The following is a 20579-nucleotide window of genomic DNA, read 5'->3' as shown; positions in this document are numbered from 1 at the left end:
GCTAATATGTGTGTGTGAGCTCATATGTGTGTGTGAGCTCATGTGTGTGTGAGCTCATGTGTGTGTGAGCTAATATGTGTGTGTGAGCTCATGTGTGTGTGTGAGCTCGTGTGTGTGTGTGAGCTCATATGTGTGTGTGAGCTCGTGTGTGTGAGCTAATATGTGTGTGTGAGCTCATATGTGTGTGTGAGCTCATGTGTGTGTGAGCTCATGTGTGTGTGAGCTAATATGTGTGTGTGAGGTCATATGTGTGTGTGAGGTCATATGTGTGTGTGAGGTCATATGTGTGTGTGAGCTCATGTGTGTGTGAGCTAATATGTGTGTGTGAGCTAATATGTGTGTGTGAGCTCATATGTGTGTGTGAGGTCATATGTGTGTGTGAGCTCATGTGTGTGTGAGCTCATATGTGTGTGTGAGCTCATATGTGTGTGTGAGCTCATATGTGTGTGTGTGAGCTCATATGTGTGTGTGAGCTCATATGTGTGTGTGTGAGCTCATGTGTGTGTGAGCTCATATGTGTGTGTGTGAGCTCATATGTGTGTGTGAGGTCATATGTGTGTGTGAGGTCATATGTGTGTGTGAGGTCATATGTGTGTGTGAGCTCATGTGTGTGTGAGGTCATATGTGTGTGTGAGCTCATGTGTGTGTGAGCTCATATGTGTGTGTGAGCTCATATGTGTGTGTGAGCTCATGTGTGTGTGTGAGCTCATGTGTGTGTGAGCTCATATGTGTGTGTGAGCTCATGTGTGTGTGTGAGCTCATGTGTGTGTGTGAGCTCATGTGTGTGTGTGAGCTCATGTGTGTGTGAGCTCATATGTGTGTGTGAGCTCATATGTGTGTGTGAGCTCATGTGTGTGTGTGAGCTCATGTGTGTGTGAGCTCATATGTGTGTGTGAGCTCATATGTGTGTGTGAGCTCATATGTGTGTGTGAGCTCATGTGTGTGTGAGCTCATATGTGTGTGTGAGCTCATATGTGTGTGTGAGCTCATGTGTGTGTGTGAGCTCATGTGTGTGTGAGCTCATATGTGTGTGTGAGCTCATGTGTGTGTGTGAGCTCATGTGTGTGTGTGAGCTCATGTGTGTGTGTGAGCTCATGTGTGTGTGTGAGCTCATGTGTGTGTGAGCTCATATGTGTGTGTGAGCTCATATGTGTGTGAGCTCATGTTGGAGGTTTAGTGAGTGACCGTCTGACCATCACGTCCGCAGGTTTACGAGTGCGAGAGACGGAGGAGAACGAGGCGCTGGTGAACACAGTGAGGGATCTCCACAGACTGGTCACCAGCAGACACCTGCCTCTGGTGCGGGCCTGGATACAGGTGAACACGACCTCCGACCTCTTAAAGGAAGCGTTCAGACACTGATGACAAACCACCAATCACAGCACTGTTTCAGAGCTGAGGCTGCAGTGTGTACAGTATAATGAGAACTGACCTTGGATGCCTGTAAACCTATTGTAGGAAAACAAGAGGGTCCTTTAAAACAGCACAGTAACTTTGGGCCGTCTTTCTTGGCTCGTTGAGAATGACATCAGATATTGCTTCTGGTTCCATCCATCAAATGGTTGAATTGAGCCTATTGTGTGTTCTGCTGAATACTGCACATTTGGGCAAAACACTGCATTCAGGTCATCCGGCTGCTCCAGTAGGAGGTCGTATGGAGCACTATGGGTATTTTCAGGTCGACTATCTGCAGCCTCGCCGTCATCCGCACCATAACACTTCATATCTCATCATATTTCATCATATTTCTACACCAGATCAAGCAGAGTCATCCACAATGTCCAGGCCATCCAATCATATTACTCAACGTTCAACCCCTACCATACATGGCATATTAAGAAATATAATAACCAGTAAGATCGGTCAGATGCGCGAGTGTAAAATTAAGTAACGTTATTTATTCTTCAGACATTCCTCTTTAAATGCAATAAGTATCAGCTGTGTGCAAAGTGAACCACGTTTGGTTTTTGACCACTGAATATTGGTAAATTTCAACAAATTGATCATGGAGCCGGATTGAGATCACCATATCTCTGGGATTTAATCATATCGGGCCTTGAAAATGAAGATTTCAAAAGAAAAGTTAATTAAGAATGAGAATCTTGAAGGATATTGAGATATATTTAATACTTCTTGAGTTAAAGGCACTCAAACTTTGGAAAAAGATCATTTACGGCACTCAGATGGGAATGTTCCACGCAATTGAGCTGACAGAAAAAACAAGATACATTTCTAGTTTCGGCATTATTTGTTGTTCAGATACTCCTCTTCTAAAGAATATGCAGATGAGAAGATGCAAAGTGACCCACATTTGGTTTTTGACCAATGAAAATGTATACAAATGACTAATTTACTCACGGAGCCGCATTGAGATCATCATATCTCTGGGATTGAACCATTTATCTTTTGTCTTTTAAATGGAGATACCAAAAGAAAAGTTTGTCAAGAACCAGAATCTAAAAGGATATTGCGATATTTGTAATACTTCTTGAGTTACAGGCAGTCAAACTTGAGGCACAAACACACAAGAAGTGCTTTTCCCCCATGTTTGAGCGGTCAGCGTTGGCATATAATGACACACAGATTGATAAAGTCAACAGATTTTACTAATAGATCTACCAATCTCTGTGTGGAAATAAAATAATGATGCTGCCATCTTTCTAAAGTCATGTTTACACCCCTGTAATAAGGCTCCAGATCTCCAGGTGAAAACTGCCTCCTTTACAAAACAGTGATTACTCAGTCAATACACATCTGTGACATTTCATATTTTGGCTTTCATCACTGTTTATGAAGTCTTTCTACAGAAAAAAATATGATCAAAACTTAAAATTTGAGCCGGGGACGTCAGGTTGAGTCTATAGTGTCATTTATGACTTTGAGTCAGTGCATATTGTACCATTAACTTGAACAGAGTTGTTTATTGTGTGATTTTTAATATCTTACAGGTCTTTACAAAGGTAGGCGTTGAGGAAGAACTGATAAGGAGAGCCACAGAGTTAAAGAAATCCCTGGAGCACGCCTTGAGAAAACATGACGATCTTCATATAGACTACAAGGACAGAGAGAGAAGAGTGGTGAGTGGCCATTTTAACACTATAAAGGCATTAGACATTAGACTCTCCCTGTATAACTGACTATTATAACCAGAGGTGGACAAAGTACACAACTCCATTACTCGAGTGAAAGTAAAAGTACTACTGGTCAAATATTACTCCGTTACAAGTGAAAGTTGTTAAAAACAATTTTTACTTAAGTAAAAGTACAGAAGTACTCGCTTTTAAAAGTACTTAAGTATCAAAAGTAAATTTCCATTTTTTTTGTCAATGCATTATTTTATTATTTTTGCATTGTTGTATAAATGCACGCTGGTTTAAGCCCTTCAGTGATGCTCCATCCGACATGCTAGCATACGACCACCTTGAACTAATTTAAATACTTAAAAGTTACAAAGCTCTTTACAAAGCTGCTGTCCCTTTAAGGCAGAATGCACAAATCCTACACACTGATACACATCCGATATTCCCCCAACTGTTTACGTTCACTTAAGACATAATCAACTTTGTTTACATGAATACTTTCCAAAATGAAAATTTACATTTTGTGTGTTTTGGTCTGTTTAAGTGCGAAAAAAAAAAACGCAAAAGAAAGCTCTATTCAGTGCTCGTGCTCTGGCATCTCAGAGACACAAAAAACAGACTGAACTGAGCTCTTTCATCAGGCTTTCTCAGATTCATCCATATGTCTGCGCTTCTCTTTCTCCCAGATATTTACATTTGGCAAAAAAAAAAAAAAACTTTTAAAGAAGAAAAAAAAAATCATCCACTGACTTTTAAAGCTGCTACAGAAACGACTTTTGACTTCGAGGATCTTGATAGAAATGTAGTGGAGTAAAAAGTACGATATTTGTCTTTCAAATGTAGTGAAGTTAAAGTAAAAGTTCCCCTAAAAAATAATACTTCAGTAAAGTACTGATACTCAAAAAGTGTACTTAAGTACAGTACTCAAGTAAATGTACTTAGTTATTGTCCACCTCTGATTATAACCCACAGTAAGATAGTACTGAACATAGTCTCCAATCCTGCATTATCCCCAGAAGAGGGCGCTCTTTCCTCACACATCACTGTATAGTGTGCTTGGGAGGATCATGTTTGCTTGACACAAGTGATCAGATGAGAACAGCTGAGAATATTTGTGCACATTTTTAGATTGCGCTGTTTATGGCATTCGGCGGAGCATCTTTGCTAATGGAGATTTGCTCACTGTAGGGTGGAATGGGACCAGCAGTTAAAAGACACATCATTATGACACATGTTATCCGTTTTTAACTTGGCGAAAAGAACAGACAGGGACGAGAGGAAGGAGGGGCGTGACATTGACAGAGCACTTGACTGCATGCCAGAGAGGTTTATCGCTCTCAATGATGACTTTCAATGCAAAAAGTCAGTGCTTGGTGATAAAGAAACAACTAAAAGGCCTTTATCATAATTAGTTTTTCCTTTTTACCCTTAAAAGCGTTCCATTACTTTATTCCCTGTATCATTGCTCTGACATGGGAGAAATTGCTTCAACTCCTTCTGACTAGGAAGGGTTTAAAATGACTAATTCTTGCCTTTATCACATGATTATGAGTTTCAGATTCAAAATAATAAACAATCTGTGTGAACTGACTGCGCATATCCACTAAAAACAAACCTGGAAACTTTATGGCAATTATTCCAGGCCTGGAAACACATTAGAGAACATGTCAAATGTCCTGGAAAATTAAAAAACTAAGTGTCTATCACTGGCCCAAAACAATTACCGTGATATAAACTCGCAACCGTTTTATAAAGTCAAAGTTGCGAATTTGACTTTTCTTTTAACAGGAAAGCTCTAATTCAGTTCTTGAAGTCTGACAACCCTAAGCATGAAAGCTCATAGTTAAAAACAGTCTGTGATGTTTTGTCTCCTGTTTTATTCGACAAGTTGTTCTTTTTTAACTACATTTCTCGTCTTTGACATTGCATGTTGATATTGTCACAGTTATTATACGTCTTGTTTTAGTTATGGAAAAAAAAGGTTGTCAACAAACACTTTTTGTTTTAAATTTCATTAACAAAATGAACAGTACTGGGTAGAAGCGGATAACGTAATCTGGATTAAACATAGTACTTGTAATTAGATTATATTACATTTTATATATGCTATATAAATATATAAATGCTCATAATCAGATTACAGTTACTTTTTATGGATTACATGTAGAGATGCACCGAAATCTCTTGGCCTAGGATTTTTTTCCATTTTTTTTCCATTTTTTTCACCATTGCATAAATTAAATAGTAAAAATTAGCTTTTTAATATTTTGTCTTGCTTTTTTTTACAGATACTACAATACTACAATACAATACTACAAATTACAAAACTACAATTTAAAAATATTTACAGAATTTAACACAACATTTTTCCAGCAGACATTATACAAACAAAGCACAATATAGCCAAAAAAAAAAGTAAACAAAAAAAAAAATATATATATTTTCTTTTATTTGGCCATCTTCTGCCATTTTATCTAATCTTTGGCCTGTTATGCCTCAGGGATCATAATCACATCTGAGGGTGCCCTAGTGAAGTGCAGATAGTGTACAGGGAGACATTTAAGATTATTTACAATTTCAAAAATATTTTGCAATGAATATTTTTTTTATTAATCTATTAGTCTGCCTTTATATTGCTTTAATGCGTTACTATTTCTCTATGTCACTTCCGAAACTTTGCAGCGTGCAATTGGCCTTTAATCCTTTTTGCAACATGAAAAACACTAGTTTTATGTCCGTTCATCGCGATCTCACAAAGCACAAAGTTCACTGAAGCTGCTAACAATGCACAATAAACATCTTACTTACGTCGATTCATGTCTACACTTTGTTTGTTTGTTCATGAGAGGTTTTGCGAGCCTGTTGCGCTGCAGAAACACGTTGTAAATGGACACATTTGACGTTCTACAGACACAAATATGCACTGGAGCATTTGCCCATATATTATTACAGTATCAGCTGAGGGTGCTCTTGCATCTGAGACATTTATGCATCCATCTCGGACACTTTAATGCTTCAACACTTCCCACAGGTTTGCTGCATTTAGTTTGCTGGTTTGCTATATTTGATCACGTCATCAAAAACGTCATTGTTCGGTTAAATTTATTCGGTCTTTTCACTTATTTGGCCGAACACCGAAATAATTTAGTTTGCCGAACAATTGGTGCATCCCTAATTACATGATTACATGATTCACACAATGACAGTAAATTATAAACCTGATTAGATTTTAAATGAATTAGGTCAAGAGTAATCCAAAAGTAGTGTGAATGAAAATGAGTAATCTAGATTACATTGCTAGCTACAATTTTCGTCTTGTAATTTGTAATCAATAACTTCAATTTGCAAGTAATCCGCCCAGCACTGATTAAACGCTAAACACAGTTAAAAATGTTCAATACTGTACGTGTTCCTGGGGTTATCGTTGGTGCACATTATTATACCAAAGGACCACAATGTTGGTCAATATTTGTGTTGGGCAGAAGAAAGAATTGAATGTCAAGTACATTCCAGGGCAAAGACTGAAGACAATAACACGCTATATATATTATTGGTTTACCTTAATAATAATTTGGTAAAAAGTTGTGAAATTTGGCACACTGATAGAGGACAGTCTGAACACTAGCCACACCAATTTTGAAGTCTCTAACTCAATCCCTCTAGCGCCACCAACTGTCCAAATTTGCCGTTATGTTTATGCGAATACCTTTTGATCCGTAAGGACTAGAATCAAAATCCCATTTACAATTTTCCTAAAAAAAAAATATTTTTCAAACTTTTCCTAGAGGGTTTGTCCGATATATTCACCAAAATTGGCTCAGATTGTCTACAGACCATGCTGGTTAAAAGTTATTAAAAGCTTTTAGATAAACACAACCGTTCTCGAATAATGCGAAAATGAATTTGACGAAGAGCGCGCCAAATTGGACGCGAAGCTATATCTCCGCAACGCTTTAGCGTATCGAGTCGAATATTGGTACTTGTCATCACAAGCATGACTTGAGGCTACATGCAGAATTTCAGCACAACGCCACCTACTGGTCAAGAGATATGAAACATTGTTACCAAGATTAAGGTTAATTACTGCAAACAAAATATAAATATACACACTCATATACACTATAGATACGCAACATTACGTGCTTTCAAAATGAGTTATGACAGGAAACTTCATGGAGTCTCACTCCAGGCTGCCAAAAACGTGTCCTCGTGACAAAGCGCATTTCATTCTGTTCTTCGGTCAGCTAGCCCGCTAGTCCATACACCTGAGTTATTGGTTTGCCGTAATAATTTGCGAGACCTTCCCCGTAAGAGAGGAGATTAGCATATAAATAGTAGATGCACAGAGGACCATCACAGCTGAGTACATTTAATTTTTGGTTTATAAGATTGAATGGGTTTTTAAACGCATAGCTATCAAACTTGGCCAAAGACAAATGAAGTGTAGGGCTCAGTTGTCCGAGGCTATACCTCCTCAGCTCATTTTTTAAAAGGATAACAGACTTGCTTAAGGAGTGTGCCTGGCCGACGCTTCCCTGGGCACAAAGTAATTGAGATTGCTTACAGAGTTAATTAGACCGTACAAAATATATTGGAGGGCGCAGGAGCACTTTAGCCCTGCTGGAATGTGTTTTTCCCCGTAAGTGGGGGACATTTAACCGGAAACTCATTATCTGGACTGGTCTCAGGGTAGAGGCCGGAGGCCAGCGCGTGATCAATAGAGTTCACTGCAGACGTCTGCCTGCCGTCCACTCACGGGACATGTCCCACATTATGCTAATATGTCCATGTCTGCTGATGAGAGCAGTCGGAGAGCTGTTTTACATTCAGATTTTGAAAAAGTTTTTCAATTATTTTCATATTTTGTTTTAGTAATTAGGGGTCAAGCACTGAAGCTACACCTATTGTGATTGTAAGTGGTGTTCTTTTTCTTCTTTCGCTCTTGGGTCTGTGGCAGCCCTTTGAACCGTATGGTGAAAAGTTATGAAATTCGGCACACTGATAGAGGACAGTCTCAACTTTAAAGGGTTAGTTCACCCAAAAATGAAAATTCTGTCATTAATTCCTCACCCTCATGTGGTTGGACACCCGTCAGACCTCCGTTCATCTTCAGACACAAATGAAGATATTTTAGTGTAAAGCTGATGCTGAGAAAGGCTTCAGATAGGCCTCCATTGGCATTCAGTACATTTACACTCACAAGACCCATAAAAGGCACTAAAAACGTTGTTACAAAGTCCATCTCACCACAGTGACTCTACAATAATTTTACGATGCGACGACAATAGTTTTTGTGCGAAAAAAAAATCGAAATAACTCCTTTATCCAGCTTGTTCTTGTCTTCTGTGTGTCTCCACGACGCATGCGCGAGAATATGAGCAGATCCGGCGTTCGGGAATCCATGAAATGCTCACTTTAGCCCCATTTTGAGAACTACGCCGAGACCTAAAGCTCGATCAATGTAGAATTCAACAGCTGAGATACGCGCGTCTTCCTCTGCTTGTCAACAAATCTCTTCTGGGTCATGTGTCCGAACGCCGGATCTGCTCATATTCTCACGCATGCGTTGTGGAGACACACACGGAAGACAAGAACAAGCTGGATAAAGGTGTTATTTTGATTTTTTTTTGCGCACAAAAACTATTGTCGTCGCATCGTAAAATTATTGTAGAGTCACTGTGGTGAGATGGACTTTGTAACGACGTTTTTAGTGCCTTTTATGGGTCTTGTGAGTGTAAATGTACTGAATGCCAATGAGGGTGAGGAATTAATGACAGAATTTTCATTTTTGGGTGAACTAACCCTTTAAACACACCAAATTTGGAGTCTCTCACTCAATCCCTCTAGCGTCACCAACTGTCCAAAGTTGTACTTATGTTTATGCAAATAACTAGAATCCAAATTCCATTCCGAATTTTCCCAAAAAAAATACTTTTTGAACTTTTCCTAAACAGTTCGTCCGACATTCACCAAATTTGGCTCAGATTCAGTTATTAAAAGCTTTTTGATAAACACAACCGTTCTCGAATAACACGCAAATTAATTTGACGAAGAGCACCCCAAATTGGATAAAAGGCTATATCTCCACAGCACTGAAGGTACTTCAGAATAACACCATATTCTGGCCAAAATGTATGAAGAATATTAAAAAAAAATGCAAACAGCTTTTGATTAATTTAGCCTATTTTAATGAAACGGGTCGTGATAGATTCCTTGGGTCATGCCGAGAACAATGACACCAATTATGACACATCGAAAATTGCTATCCCCCATTTTGAATTACTTTGAAGACCTACTTTTTTTTCGCACTCCTCCTAGACCGTTGATCTTTTTTTAACCAAAATTGGCTCAGATCATCTTCAGACCATGCCGGCAAAATCTTATCAAAAGCTTTTCAATAGACCAAACCGTTCTCGAGTAACGCGTTAACGAATTTGCTGGCATGATGCTAAGCTGATTCTGAGGCAACGCTTTGGTGTATTGATACCAAAGTTTGTATCATTGTCACTTCACACTGACCACACTATCCTAATATGATAACAGCGCAACCTATTGGTCAAAAGTGATAAGCAAATCATATTAATAGAGGTTGTTTCTGTGATATTTCATCCATTTTGACTGAAATACTCTAAACATGTCTTTAATTGTTGCAGTTAGTCTGATGCTCCCAGTCATTCTTTTTTAAACTAAACAAAATTAAGTAATGTTTTTTGGCAAGTTTATTTTCTAGTATTATTTTATTCAGTTTTAACATTTAATGTATTTCAGGTAGCAAAAATGGTTTTAATTGTAGTTTTTGTTCACTTTAATAACCCTGGTTAGAGGAACAATATCCTAGTATTTACATTTACATTTCTAAAAGTTTTTTATGTGGTTCATTACACATTTTTATATCTATTATAGCATTGTAGATAATACAGTAGCACAAAAAAACATAAAACAGTAAAGTTTATACTAAAATATATGAATCTAGTATTTATATGTTCATTTAAATATAATATTTTTATAATTATTACATAATTTGATTCTTTTTCCGATAATGGCATGTTTCAGAAATTATGCTGATATCGCTTTGTGAACTGAAAGAATCATATTCTCTATATCTTTTGTATCATTGCCTAGAAACGTTCCTGGGCTCCTTTACCTTATTGTCAGGGGTTTTGTTTGCACACAAATCATGGAGGAAGCCAAGAGAACGAGTGTTTTAAATGCAAAGGTGGTCTTCTTCAAATGTCAGCTACACCCGCGTCAGCAAAAACACACTCATTCTCAGTGTCCGAGAATTATAACACCGCCTTCACAGGTTGACAGTGCTGATTTTATCACAACAGAATTAAAGTGATTTAAACATAACAGCTACAATTTCCATTGTGCAAGTATTTTTTAATGTACTTTAATCTATCAAGGAAGTAACTGCATTGGGTTAAATAAAGACAGGATGAATAAACAATCTGTTCTTCATCTGCTGGCAACAAGGCATAAAAAAGTCTAGGTGAGATTGAAATGATGTTTAGAGATTGTAATTAGCTGCAGAATGACTGGTCGATGCTTCAATTCAAGTAGAATACCTTCCTTTCTTTCTTTAAAGTGTTGACGGGCTTTCCTGTTTCTCTATTAGCCGTGATGTTTACATGTGTTCAATACTGAGGAAACTGTGGAAGTAACTAATTAAACTCTCAAATACCAACCGTGCACGGGTGAAAGATGCAGTTTGGTGTGTAGTGAAATAAAACCTAATGTTTAAATGCAACGAAAATGATCAAATCCGATGATTCTGTGGTGAAGTAAACGCTACAGAAAATACATATAATTCTACATGAAGTAAATTTTATATTAGTACTCAATTCAAGCTTGTAAAGTGTAAATATCAGCTTTATAAAATTAGGTAAAACTACTCAACTTTTCTGATACTGGTGTTCCCATCATGCACTGGGGTTTGAATAATTAAGGAGGTTGATTTTTTGCTGTTTAAGTTTTTATCGTTGCTTTTGTTGTTAGGTTTAGTCACTTCCATTTTGTGACATCTGGAGTTCATTTTCTACTCGAAATGACACATTCATACTCAAAAACGATCCATTGAATGTTACGTCACTGTGTATTATTGAGGTCTCTGTGTTCAGGTGCCGCGTTATCTCTATTATTTAGTAGATGTGGTGTAAACACAATATCTATTGTGTTATTTACTTAGATATTTCTAAAGCATAGACTTTAAAAGTGTTAGACTTAATTCAGTGTTTCGTTTTTAAAATGTATTGCAAATGAAACTAAGTAGAAATTACTCAACCTTTTACTGGCCAAGTCAAGTAAAATATCCAAAGTTTTCAGTAAAATATCCAAACACCACTAGGCCAGTGTTATATATATTGTTCAGTTGAGTACTTGCAATATCCCAAATGTTTCCAACTGTTTGTAAATGCACTATGAGATGCTCAATTTTCACAAAAATTGAGATGCTCTTTTACCCGAGGAACCGGGACGTGTGAGGGCGTGGCCTGTCGATGACATCATATCCACGTTAGTTTGCGGTTTTATTCATCCCATCATCAACACACTCAGATGTGTCTAATATGATAATCAGAGCTGCGTTACCTCACACTCATGAGCGGAGGAGCGGAAGTGGCGACTGTGGCATAATAAAAGTCCCGCTGCTTGCGAGGCGTGTGTTGCGTTCATCTCATTAACAATCGCTCCAGCGGTTCCTCAGCTCCACAACACTCGCTCCTGCTTCTGCTTCACTACAGTAACGCTAATAATCACATCAACATGATTTCTGCCCGAGTCCTATCCCGATTCTTTCCCACTGGCTGTGAGGTGAAGACCACATGTCCCAAGATTCTGCGCTCAAACGTGCCGTCATCAAACTACGCCTTTTGAACAGGCGACCTCTAGCGGATGGAAAAGTTACATAGTGCAGCTTTAAAAGCACTTATTTTCCTTTGTTAATTTTACTTAACTTAGTTAAGTAGAGTTTACTTAATGCTATATGCGAAAGTTACTTAACTCTGTACTCGCCAGCGTTTTTTAACCCACCGCCAGGATCATTTTCACAAAAATGTAATGACCCCCAGAATATTTTGTTGTATGAATATCTGAGCATGCAATATATCAGAAGAACGAGCAGTGCCCGGTTGCATAAAGCACCTTAAGTGTAATTTCCCTTAAGTTCACCCTTATGTTACCCTTAAAGGGTTAGTTCACCCAAAAATGTAAATTCTGTCATTAATGTCTGACCCTCATGTGGTTGGACACCCGTCAGACCTCCGTTCATCTTCAGACACAAATGAAGATATTTTAGTGTAAATCTGATGCTCTGAAAGGCCTCCATTGGCTCAATGCACTTTACACTCTCAAGACCCTTAAAAGACACTAAAGACGTCATTACAAAGTCCATCTCACTACAGCGGCTCTACAATAACTTTATGAATCGGCGATAATAGTTTTTGTGCGCAAAAAAACCCTAAATAACGACTTATATAGTGATGACGATTTCAAAACAAGGCATCATGAAGCTTTGAAGCGTTATGAATCAGTGAGTCGAATCATGATTCGGATCGCGTGTCAAACCGCCAAACTGCTGAAATTTGGCGATTCAAACCGCTGATTCGACTCACTGACTCATAACGCTTCGAAGCTTCATGAGGCCGTGTTTTGAAATCGTCATCACTATATAAGTCGTTTTTTAGGGTTTTTTGCGCACAAAAACTATTCTCGTCTTCATAAAGTTATTGTAGAGCCGCTGTAGTGAGATGGACTTTGTAACTTTAGTCTTTAGTGTCTTTTAAGGGTCTTGAGAGTGTAAAGTGCCATTGTGCCAATGGAGGCCTTTCAGAGCATCAGATTTACACTAAAATATCTTCATTTGTGTCTGAAGATGAACGGAGGTCTGACGGGTGTCGAACGACATGAGGGGAAGTAATTAATGACAGAATTTACATTTTTGGGTGAACTAACCCTTTAAACCTAAGGGTCTGGCAGAAAAAAACCCTTAATTTTTACTTAAGGGTTTCTTTAAGTGAAACGTCATGAACACTTAGAATTCCCCTTAAATGCTGTTTTTTCACTTAAGTAATCCCTTAAAAAGCATTAAGTGTTGCATAAAACCCCTTAACGGGCATTTCCCTAAGTATAACTTAAGGTTTGGATATCGTAACCTTAAGAGTAACACGGACTAAAATAAGACGACATGGCTGAATTTATGAACCAGCTGAAGATCATTATGTGCCAGGAAGAATTTTTAGGGATAAGGAGAACCCTTTGGACCATCTTAGAGATGAAAAATTGTTGCAAGAATACAGATTTGACCATCACACATCGCAACCACTGACACTGAACACTTGCAGTCAAACGTACATTTCTGATGAAGATGAAGAAAAACTCACGGAATTAAAGAAGTCGTTTGACGTTATAACAAGTCATTAATGTATTTTAACTTATGTTTCATATAATAGAACCGAAGCTATAGATTGTGAATTTAAACATTTCTGGTTTCCCAGCGGCAGAAGTCAGGAGGACTAGCCGAGGTGAGGCTGTTCCAGGCAGGATCTCACAACATTTTTAAATAGGCGCTATCTTTACAAATCAACCACAGATTTGAGCTTTAAACAAGTACATTCTCGACTGAACAACACTTAAAACTACATTGCGTGACACAATGACAGTAGTATTTTTAAATTGCGCGGCCGCACACAACCACTATGAAAAGCGCAAAAGGACGCACGTCAATTTCGCTTCAAACGCTTTGCTTTATACGCGTGTCCATCTCGCTTTAGACGCGCGAATGCATTCAAAGTTCAAGCGTCAAGCTAGACACGAATTTGACGCTCTATTCACGTTTGGTGTGAACGCAGCATTAGTGTTAGTGTTTTGCGTTTCTATGGCAACAAGACTTTTATAACATGAATCCAGGATCGCTGTCGTGAAATACTTAAATGTTTCCCTTACCTAAGAGAACCGTTTAAGAGATTATATGCAACACCCTTAAGTTATTCTCTTAGGTAAGGGGAAATCGCCCCTTAAGTTCATACTTGAGGGAAAGACTTAAAGACCCTCTGCTTTTAAACAAGAAAATTCTAGCTTCATGCATTCCTTTTTTTATCAACACTTGAATATGGGTTTCATATAAAAAGCAAAAAGCTGAGAAAATCACATTTTTGTCAAAGACTACGACCGGATCGATGATGAAACACAGATGGAGTCCATCAACGCCCCTAAAGCTTCACAGTCCTATCACTCGTCCTGGGTCGACATTTCGCTCAGTAACATTAGGCCGTTTTGATTTATAAGATGTTTAATGTTGATGATTGCATTATTTTACGTGTGCATCTGATTACATGTGAGATCACTTGTTTATGCTTCTTCTTCGCCTGTGTTTTGATCAGGAGATTCTGTACTCGTTCAGAAAATATGTAATAGCGTCCCCTACCGGATAACAGTGAAAACACGGAAAATTACGTGTTTGGCGGGGAAAGAGTTAAAAAATATGCGTGCAAAAACTTTAAAAGTAAATCTTACTTATTGTTTTTTTTCCAGTGAACCTAAATCTGTCCCAATCTGAAATATTTCCAGGTGAGGCGGAATAAGAAGAGAAATAATGTGCATGTAAATCTTGCACAGCAAGAAACATCATTTTTGATATCATATTGACTGGCTATTCATTGCACATTTTATATTCAGGCTTGAAGATGTGAAGTGCAGGGATTATTTCAGCACAGAAATGTGTGTGTTCGCTACAGAGGGCGCGCTCATTTCTGAAACAACACCACCAGTGCACGTAATTGAGACCTCATGCAAAGACAGTTTATACCTCAATCTGCAATTGTCAACACATCCCGCCTGCAATAATGAAAAATAAAAAATGAAAGCAAAGCAAGCTAGAATCTTTAGTGCTTTATATTGAGGTCATCACAGAGACAATTAGACAGAATAAATGGAAAAGGAACGCTAGAGCCGAACACTTTAGCAGTGCCCTCGAGAAGGAAGGGCACACAGATTATATAAACCATTTTATACCAACGACCCCCATATTTAAAAACTGGCATTCTGTTATGCATTGTAGCGCACGGGCCGCTTAAGCACCTTTTGAGTAAATTAAAAGGCATAAATTCTGTTTAGCACTAATGCAGACGTCGTCTCCCCAGGCCTGCGAGTCTGAACGGAGGAAGGGGGGAAAATAGCCTTGAGTTGCTTTTCACCTTTCATAAATTCCAGGCTGGGGATTTCTCTACCTTAAAAAAAAATAAAAAATCATTTGCAGCCCGGTGGCTCATTGCTATTCAGCGTAGATTGATGGTGGTCATTTACCCGGCAGTGGAAGTTAAGTGCTGCTGTCACTCTTGAAGAGCATAATTGGGAGGTTCCACAGGTCAGTGGCAGTGACAGTTTTCTCTTTTGATTAGTGTTAGAGTGATAACAAAACTTACAGCGCGAGTGATGGATGAGGCGGCGGGAGAGAGAACGAAGCTCACCTGGAGCCGTCAGCCACTCGCCTTTCGTCTGCGGCATCTAAAGACACACACAATATGATTATAGAGCTTTATTTCTTTAATTACTTCATCTTTTCCATAGAGTTAGTAACACTATTGAACTTTGGCGTGTAACTGTCCTGCCTTGTTTGTGGTATGGATGGACACAAACGATAGGCCTACTTCAAATATAGTTTTTTTTTTTTAAAAGACTAATAAAAATACCAGTTCTTGGTGGCTCATATAATGCTGACATAAACGTTTTAAGACATGCACATTATTGCTTACAGTGGCGGTCAAAAGTTTGGCATATTACGATTTGATTTTTTATGTTTTTATTTTATAAATGATTTTAGTTTATAAAAAATACAGTACAATTTTGAAATATTAATACAATGTAAAACAGCTGTTCTCTATGTGAATGTATAGTAAAATGTAATTTATTCCTGTGAATTTTCAGCATCATTACGCCAGTCTTCAGTGTCACATGATCCTTCAGAAAAAAATTATTTTTGATCAAATAAATTCAGCTTTGATCACAGGAATAAATTACATTTTACTGTATATTCACACAGAAAACAGCTGATTTAAATTATAATAATATTTCACAATTTTTACTGTATTTTTGATCATATAAATTCAGCTTTCATCACAGGAATAAATTACATTTTACTGTATATCCACAGAAAATAGCTGATTTAAATAATATTTTTAATTTTTTACTGTATAGACATAGACAACAGCTGTTTTACACTAGTATAATATTTCAAAAGTTTTACTGTATTTTTAAGACAGTAAATTCAGCTTTGATCACGGGAATAAATGATGTCTTACTATATATTCACATAGAAAACAGCTGATTTACACTGGAATAATATTTCACTATTTTACTGTATCTTTAATCATATAAATTCAGCTTTGATCTCAGGAATAAATTACATTTTACTGTATATTCACAAAGAAAACAGTTGATTTATGCTGGAAAAATATTTCACTATTTTACTGTATATTCACACAGAGAACAGCTGATTTACATTATAATAATATTTCACAATTTTTACTGTATTTTTGATCAAATAAATTCAGTTTTGATCATAAAATAAATTACATTTTACTATATATTCGCATAGAAAACAGCTGTTTTACACTAGTATAATATTTCACAATTATTACTGTATTTTTGATCAAATAAATTCAGCTTTGATCACAGGAATACATTACATTTGACTATATTTTAACAGAAAACAGCTGATTTAAATTATAATAATATTTCACAATTTTTACTGTCTTTTTGATCAAATAAATTCAGCTTTGATCACAGGAATAAATTATGTCTTACTATATATTCACATAGAAAACAGCTGATTTACAGTGGAATAATGTTTCACTATTTTTACTGTACAAATAAACAGCATTGGTGAGCAGAAGAGACTTCTTTCAGAAACATGAAAACAATGCCAGAGTATTTTAAATGAGCGCTTATTTTACACAATAATTGCTCAAAATTCACTGAAAATGTTCAATCTTTAAAATCATTGTGTATACAATTTGTAAAATCAAATCTATCATATGCATGTTAAACGTTAAAAGTGCACAATAGGTTTTGCCATTACCTTTCTCCAAACCATGAGACGTATTAAAGCTTTTCAGCTTGACCATAAATAGACTTAAGATCAGAGAAAGCATGACTTCTCTTAAAGCCTGGCTGTGGTTTGGGTCTCTTGTGAGATGGGTTTATCTAGTGCCTGGCGTTGAGTTGATCTCCTTAAAGAGATTGCAGGATGAGAACGCAGAACCTGAGAGCGAGACTCGTATCGCCCTCTCTTTTGTAGAACAGCCCGTACAAAGATGCAATCAGTAACAGCTCAACCTAAGACTAAGACACCCAGTGTAAGAGCGTATAGCTTTAGTTTATTTGCGGTTGTCGATAGTCCCGTGTAACCCCACTTTCTGAAACACTGCAAATTATTATGGTCTCCTTTGCATGCTGACAGATGCTGGAAAACGCATTTAACATAACAAGCACTATTTTATACAGTCACAGTTAGCCGGGACAATACTCGGATAGACCAGCACTAGGAAAAAATTGGATGTGGTCGACTGGAAATTCTATTAAGGCTTTGAATTAAAATGTTAAGATGTGGCACGTTACTGCAGAGTTTGCCGTTCGGAGCGCTGTAAATCTCTGTTATATCCTGAGGCCGCGCTGAATATCCCATCGGAGTGTTAATCAGCCGCCCGAGAATTACACACATCCTTTGCAAACTGACAAGCATTGTTTTGAGAAGCACAAAAAAATGATGTTTTGCAACACTAGTTTTTACAGCAGGCAATTGTTGGAGTGATCCGAGAGAAAACAGACTCATTCTTAGCATCTTTATTAAGTGTTATTTATTATAATCTCACACTCTCTTTTTCTCCTGAGCTAGATGAGAGCTCCCGAGGACGGAGAGGACGATGAGGATGATTTTGTGGATGTGCCGGAGAAGGAGGGCTATGAACCTCATATTCCTGAACATCTGCGGGCCGAGTACGGTGAGTTTGTTCAGGTGCACCGACTGGACGTATGGAGCGTCTCTTAAGCCAGATAATCTCCGGTAGGATATGGCCACACGGCTTCAAAGTCAGACGACCCCTGGGGAAGCCTGTCTGTTTGCAGGCGGTGTTTAAATGTGTTATTAAGAGCGCAGTGCTGAGTTTAGCTGGCGAACGCTTCAAAAGGAAAGTTTGTTTGTGTAGTTGTGGTGTAAAGCGTGAAGCGTGTGTGCTCAGAGTATGTGCTTTTGAGAAGCTATACGTTTAACTTCAAAAACAGTGAATTTAAAAACAAGTTGCTGCCTTACATTTTTAAATGTGAATGTTTAAGTCATTTTAACTTAAAGGGTAACTTCAGTGATTTAGCATTAAGCTTTGTATTTAAACTGGGTCATTTATGCAGTAGAAATTATTTTTGAATTTGGTGCCTTCTAGACTGAGAAAAGACAGAAATTGTATTTTTGTCTCATGTGGATGAAAGACAACAACTCCCAGAATGCACTTGCTTCGCTGCCCTATGAGGCCACTCCATACACCGTCGTTTTGATCTTCATAGTAATACAATCATTTCGTTCAGTTAGAGAATAAACACTACAATTAAAAACTGAACGTGTCTTTTTAATAAAGTGTGAGTGAGCTGAACGAAAGTCACGTCACAGACGCCACAGTGTCAGATTTCATTCCTCACGAAGAGCTGAGGGAACGTTAAAGGGTTAGTTCACCCAAAAATGAAAATTTCAAAACAATGCATCATGAAGCTTCGAAGCGTTATGAATCAGTGAGTCGATTCAGGATTCGGATCGCATGTCAAACTGCCAAACCGCTGAATCGACTCACTGATTCATAACGCTTCGAAGCTTCATGATGCCTTGTTTTGAAATCGTCATCACTATATAAGTCGTTATTTAGGGTTTTTTTGCGCACAGAAACTATTCTCGTCTTCATAAAGTTATTGTAGAGCCGCTGTAGTGAGATGGACTTTGTAACTTTAGTCTTTAGTGTCTTTTAAGGGTCTTGAGAGTGTAAAGTTGAGCCAATGGAGGCCTTTCAGAGCATCAGATTTACACTAAAATATCTTCATTTGTGTCTGAAGATGAACGGAGGTCTGACGGGTGTCCAACCACATGAGGCTCAGGCATTAATGACACAATTTACATTTTTGGGTGAACTAACCCTTTAAGAGCGCAGTGCTGAGTTGAGCTGGCGAACGCTTCAAAAGGAAAGTTTGTTTGTGTAGTTGTAGTGTGAAGCGTGTGTGCTCAGAGTACGACTTACGCTGATAGTTGTGCTTTTGAGAAGCTTAACTTCAAAAACAGGTCATGTGACAGTGAATTTAAAAACAAGTTGCTGCCTTACATTTTTAAGTATGGTCATTTCAACTTAAATTGCATTAAACTGACTTAAAAATGTGTCGAATCTTGTATAACTTATTAAAAAAAATTGAAAATTGCTTCTTTTGAGAAGTTAATGCAATGTAAAAACAAATTTTTTTGCATTCAGGTCTGTTTTGACCAGGGCTCTGAACCGGTTCAAGGAACGAAAACGAAAACCGGAAACGAACAAAATTTTAAGAAGAACAAAAACGAAATCAAAATCAATTTAAATCGTTCTGAACAGAAACGTTAATTTGAAATGACCATTAACCGGTTAATAACGTTATTTTATCGTTCTCTTTAATATTGTAATTTGGCAGTGCCCAATCATGAATAGAGTAGTCCAGCATGTGATGTGACGGATCAAGCGTGAGTGAAATGTCATCTATGAATCTACCGGTTACGCAAGTCAGTGTGAGCGCGCATTTACACGCCTCAAGTACATTTCTTTCCCCACTGAGGTCATCAATGAAAGCGCAGGTATTGGAGGACATTCTTTTCGTACGTTTAAATAAGCAGTTCGGACTTTAAGCTCAAATAGTCTGATTTAGGCTAGTTTGTAGATTCCGTTTAAGCCTATCCAAGTAGGCTATAGCATCTATCAAACATTTGTCCTATAGTCTTTCAGATTGCCAATACAGCTCAATGTTTTCTATATAGACGGTTGAAGCTTCGTATTAAATGGTATGTTAAATTAAATTATCAAGCTTTATTAGCTGACTGAATTTGATTATGGGATGCAGACGTGTTGCGCAGTGTTTGCTTTGAAATTAGCAGCATTAAAAGAGCAATGGTTATCCAGTTTATTTATTCTTTATTCATGCAATTTTTAAAACAAGTCGTGTTGAAAAAAAAGTTATGTACAAAGAATGTTCTCACTCTTCTGAAAAGAATAGGCATATAGAGCCACTTTCCGCTCCATTAAAACAGCTCAATATTTGTCCCGCTGTTTATGCTTTGTAATTAATGCATGTGTTTCTGTTGTGGTTTTAAAAATGTTATGAAATAAATATTCAAGTTTAATTATCATGCGTTATATTATTATTGAGTGAAAATAAGTCTTTATTTATACATATTTGTTTAAAGTATAGGCTAAATTAAAATAACGTTTTTAACCGTTATTTTTTCAA

The 20579-nt window shown here is 37.5% G+C and overlaps 1 protein-coding gene across 1 annotated transcript in view; it reads left to right on the top strand.

The window, feature by feature from the left end:
• The window catches only part of uvssa (UV-stimulated scaffold protein A), a 59909-nt gene that overhangs the window by 10708 nt on the left and 28622 nt on the right, over positions 1-20579 (top strand). The window contains exons 6-8 of the mRNA XM_079838813.1: positions 1208-1317; positions 2949-3077; positions 17971-18076. Of these exons, the coding sequence (XP_079694939.1) occupies positions 1208-1317; positions 2949-3077; positions 17971-18076 (345 nt within the window). The remainder of the gene's footprint in view (positions 1-1207; positions 1318-2948; positions 3078-17970; positions 18077-20579) is intronic.

The sequence above is a fragment of the Gobio gobio genome (genome assembly GCF_949357685.1).
Source record: "Gobio gobio genome assembly, chromosome: 16".
In the NCBI taxonomy this organism is placed as follows: Eukaryota; Metazoa; Chordata; class Actinopteri; order Cypriniformes; family Gobionidae; genus Gobio; species Gobio gobio.
The sequence above is the reverse complement of the archived record's forward strand: the minus strand, read 5'-3'. Positions and strand labels throughout refer to the sequence as shown.